This window comes from Akebia trifoliata, chromosome 14, assembly GCF_017979445.1.
Source record: "Akebia trifoliata isolate Shusen 1 chromosome 14, ASM1797944v1, whole genome shotgun sequence".
Classification (NCBI taxonomy): domain Eukaryota; kingdom Viridiplantae; phylum Streptophyta; class Magnoliopsida; order Ranunculales; family Lardizabalaceae; genus Akebia; species Akebia trifoliata.
In genome coordinates, this window is record NC_141388.1 from 32,609,341 (window position 1) to 32,613,890 (window position 4,550).

A 4,550-nucleotide genomic window follows, 5' to 3' on the forward strand; every position below is an offset into this window, starting at 1 on the left:
TTTTTTCGGCCGTGCACTTCTTGTTGTATCTATCACTGGTAGAGGTACTCTTGCTTCGAAGAAACATTCAAGTTCCTTCCCTTTTGTTCCAGTAAAACACCTTCTCCAATAAAATAAGTCTATTGGGACACTAGTGTGATACATGCCAAAAACACTCAAACAGCAAGTAAGTTGGGGGAGATTTTCAAATGTGTGTGTGTGTGTGTGTGAGAGAGAGAGAGTAGTTTCTTAGTAAAAATACAATAAAGGGATTTAGAGCTAAAGTACATTCACAATCACAAATCTATGCAGTGTACAGAAGGAAAAAAAAAAAGAAAGTGAAATGAGGAGGAAGGCAACCTTGCACTGTATTTCTCTCCTTCATCAAAGTTATCTATCTAGCCAAGTATTTTGCTTAATATGTACACTTATACTACACCAAACACAAAATGGAAATCCTCAACTCCTTAGCCTTTTCTTTAACTTTCTTTGATTCCCCAAACTCTTTTCTCAAAACTTGCATGAAGTCCCTAACCTTTGCTTCAATCCCATGCTCTTCCTGCCCTCAAACACCTTGGGCAAGAGCTTTTCAAAACTCTCCAAGAACAATTCCCATTCATCTTCACTCATACCCTTAAATGAAATACTCTCAGTTTCATTGTAATGTTGAGTTATTGAGAAGCTCACACTCTTTGTTAGCCCACCAACCTTGTGACCATCATCATCAACATTGTCGCTATTAATATCATCGTCATCATTGTTATTATCTTCATACCCTTCACCATCATCATTTTCCTCGTGTAATGGTGTCAGTATCTTGTGAGGGAACCCGCTCGTCCATCGTGCGGATGGGTACTTAATCGGAATATTCAGTGGCTTAGACATCTTAGAACATCTCTGAAGGAGTCGAGGAAGATCCAAGATATCAACACCGCTATCTTCACTCCCTATATCTAATTGGAACAGACCCATATCTTCTTCATCGTCTTCCTTGATTTGATCATCTTCCAATGCATTGTTCATGTTATCCTTGGCTTTAGTGCACAATGCCTCTAGTACGCTCGGGCCTTGTTCCGTCCCACTACACTCCCGAGTCATCATGTCCCCAATGTCGGCAAGGCAAAGACCAGAAACAACAGCACTCTTCAAGAAAATCGTGCAAAGTATGAGAATTCGGATAGATGACTCTCTCAATGAAGGTATCTCGGTTCGTAGGAGCTCTGCATCCTTTAATGGGTCGAGCCGGCTTATGTACTCGGCTTCTGACTCAGAGAAGGGCACAGAGGCTTGTGGCCAATGAAGCCACTCGAGATACGGGTCATCGAGCGATTCAGGTAGACAAAGCCCGTGGTCTATGGGCACGAGCTCAGCCGCCCCAACTACGTAGCTTTCACTCATATTATGGTCTTCATTATTGTTCTGTTTCTTTACTAAAATGTTTCCTGCGTGCCTATCGAGGTTAAGTAGTCTTATGTCAAGAATTCCAATTCTATGAACAGAGGAAACAGAGAAGCTCGATGGCCCGAGGTCTCCTGCTTCAAAGTCATGATTCACGAAACGTTGAAGTGATGCAATCTTTGGCAATGGTGGTGCCCACATTGTTGTTGAGTCATTAACATGGAATGCAACATTCAAAATTTTAACAAGGGCGGTTGGGGGCACCCCTGCAAACCCTCCGTAATCAAGGAGGTAAGCAGCAACTTCACGAACTCCGGTCTCACCAACTCGAACCGAACTTTTTAGGCCAGGTTGGCCTAGAATTCGACCCGCATAGCCTTTTGGGTTGTTGAAAGCTAATGGTTCCTCATCGATAGGCTTCACTACGGCAATGTTATCTCCATTACGACTACACAAGAAGTAGGCACCACCGAGCCCGCTTGACACGGGAATTGGGTCGACACCCGATGCCAGAGCTATAGCGGCTTCAACCACAAGAGCACGGATTCCTGGGGCTCCACGACCCCCAACAAGTTCAACCCTGGGACCGGTGTTGGTCTCATCATCCAACTTGTTAGCAAGGGACAAGCAAGGTGTGGAAAAGCTTTTGTGGATGTTAGTGAATGCAACGGCTTGTTTTAAAGAGTCGGCAAGCTTTGTTGGATCAAGTTCGAACATTGTGGAATTTCTTCGTGGGGAGGATCGGAGATTGCATCTTTGGGTTCGAGCAAACAGTTTGAATCCATGGTGATGATCGATGGCTACGGCCATTTGAGAGATTATGTTGAATGTGAGAATGGGAGGAATGCATGCCCTTTCGGCAGTTTTCTTTCTCAAAGGAATCCTTGAGAGTGAGTTTTCTTGGGGAGATTAGCCATCACAAGTCTACAATCACCAAATCAATAAAATCTTGATTAAATGTACTATACACTTGCAATTGTAACAAGTATAAGAGTGTTTATGGGATTGGGTATTTCTTGATTTCATCTGAGTCATTATTTATTTGGTCTTTTTGGATAACAATAAATAGAAAACGCGGTATAAAATTTCTAAAAAAAATCGATAAAAGGCGTTTTGTTTGGAGTGTTGAGTCTAGTTCTTGTCAATGATCCAATTCTAGAGTTTCATGTTTTAAAATAAAAATGAGACTTGACCAATTATTGCAATTTTGGAATCTGTTTCTTTCATTTTTGTGCTAAAAATCAGTTTTTTCAAACAACATAACTAAATAAGATTAATATTTCAATTCTGAAAAATTAAAAAACAGAATTAACGATCAAAATCTAACAATTTGAACGAAACACATCAGTTTTGAGAAACAATAGTGCCAAATGAGATTCGGGAAATCAATTTATATTATCTGATCAAAAGATACTAATTCAAATCAAACACCCCCAACACGAAAAATGATTCATAAAAACATGCAATCCCAACGATTAAAACAAAAAATCCAACAGTTGGGATTTACCATAAGGATATGCGACATATCATCGACCAATTGTGTTTCGTGTTTTACTGGCCGCCCTCCATGTTTTTGTTTGAATCATTTTTCATGAGTCCAAAGGATTTTTTTTTTGGAAACATGGTATCCCCGTTGGTAGAGGTCAAGGACTCGGTCCATCAGGCAGTCCAGAGGACAGGCCCAACCTAGGTTTCCCAGCCATATTTGACAAGACTAATCCATGACCACATTCACCAACCCACACAAGACATGTGGCATTATAATCAAGAAATGGTCCTCAGTTTTGAACTTACAACTTAAAGGAGCAAACTTTAGTTGTTGGTCTTACCACTAAGGCACACCCCTAGTGGGTATGAGTCCAAAGGATTGGACCCTACAATGAGTGATGAACGTAAATTAAAAGTTAATAACTTGATAAACATTTATTAAAAAAAAAATAAACAAAATGGACAGTAAAAAAGAAAGAGGTAAATGACAACCTATAGCGCCCACGTCTCCACTCTAAGATCGCCACCAATTACTGTGCCAATTAAAAAAAAAAAAACTTCATTAGCAAAGATCAAAGTTGAGCTCTTATATATTGTATTTAAAAGCAATATTTGTTCAAGGATCACTATCACACGATTAAGTGTTCGTCCCATTAACTCCAAGGGGGTGGCTCAATGGAAAATTTGGATCCAATAAGCGGTGGGAGTCTGTAGCTTGTGAGTTCGATACTTAGTACGGGCAGCATTTCCTAGGGGCCACCTGCGAGGGCGCATCCTTCACTTACCCAGTGTGTGATATGCGGAGGGAAGGACCCATATGCCTTGGCTAATCCGATCCCCCTAGTTGGACGTAAGTTCGGACACCTCGTCATAAAAAAAAAGTGTTCATCCCATGGCACAATTTTTATTCTATTCAAGGCCAATTAACCGCTCTGAATCATTGAAATGGGGTTGTGATTGATTTCACAAACAAGTGGGTGTCAATTAGAAACTTTATTCATTTATTTTTGTGTAATGATTTCGTGACGCCCTCCTTTGACATATGCCCTTAATCACAAAATCGTAGATAAGAGGAGGGTGTCATATTATCACGACTCTTTATTTTTTGCTAGTCTCAAACACCTTCGGACGAGTCATCTGAATTTGATAATTAAACAAATTTATATTTTAAATTTTAAATTATTTTTTAAGGATTTTGTTAAGGTATGACCCAAGGGCACATGTTAAAATGCAATAAATACACTTTGGAAATTGGAATTCAAGGGTATTTTGGTAAAATAAAAATTAAGGACATTTTCTGTACAAAATTCAATTTCCAAAGTGTATTTATTGCACCTTAACGTGTGCCCTAACAAGACCCAATTTTTATTGTAAATTGAATTAGTAGATAATTAATTATATAATACATTATAGTATTTAAATTCTGGAAAATCGAATATATTTATATATAGAAAAAAAATACTCGGTTTTCTAAAATCAACCGAAGTTAATAAAATCTTAACAAGATTTTCGCGATGGCCCAATCACAATGTATCCGAGATCAATGAGTTTGCCACCGAATTTCCTCTATGATCTCCTATCAATTGAATATTTTGATTAATAAAAAAATTAATACGATATTGATCGACACAAACCGAAACGTGCCATTATAGTCTTAGAGATTGGATTGGTTTTCTAGAAGAACT

At 38.9% G+C, this 4,550-nt stretch overlaps 1 protein-coding gene across 1 annotated transcript; it reads right to left on the reverse strand.

Annotated features, from left to right (window-relative positions):
* Window positions 1–294: 294 nt before the first annotated feature.
* LOC147386815 (phosphatidylinositol 4-kinase gamma 8-like) lies at window positions 295–2,330 on the reverse strand. The gene has a single exon (XM_086422750.1). It carries the CDS (start codon window positions 2,185–2,187, stop codon window positions 490–492), a length of 1,698 nt encoding a protein of 565 aa, XP_086278876.1. The 5' UTR covers window positions 2,188–2,330; the 3' UTR covers window positions 295–489.
* Between the last annotated feature and the right edge of the window lie 2,220 nt (window positions 2,331–4,550).

What these genes read in the sequence shown, in the direction of transcription:
- LOC147386815 (XM_086422750.1), bottom strand. Translation starts at nt 2,187, where the DNA reads ATGGCCGTAGCCATCGATCATCACCATGGATTCAAACTGTTTGCTCGA.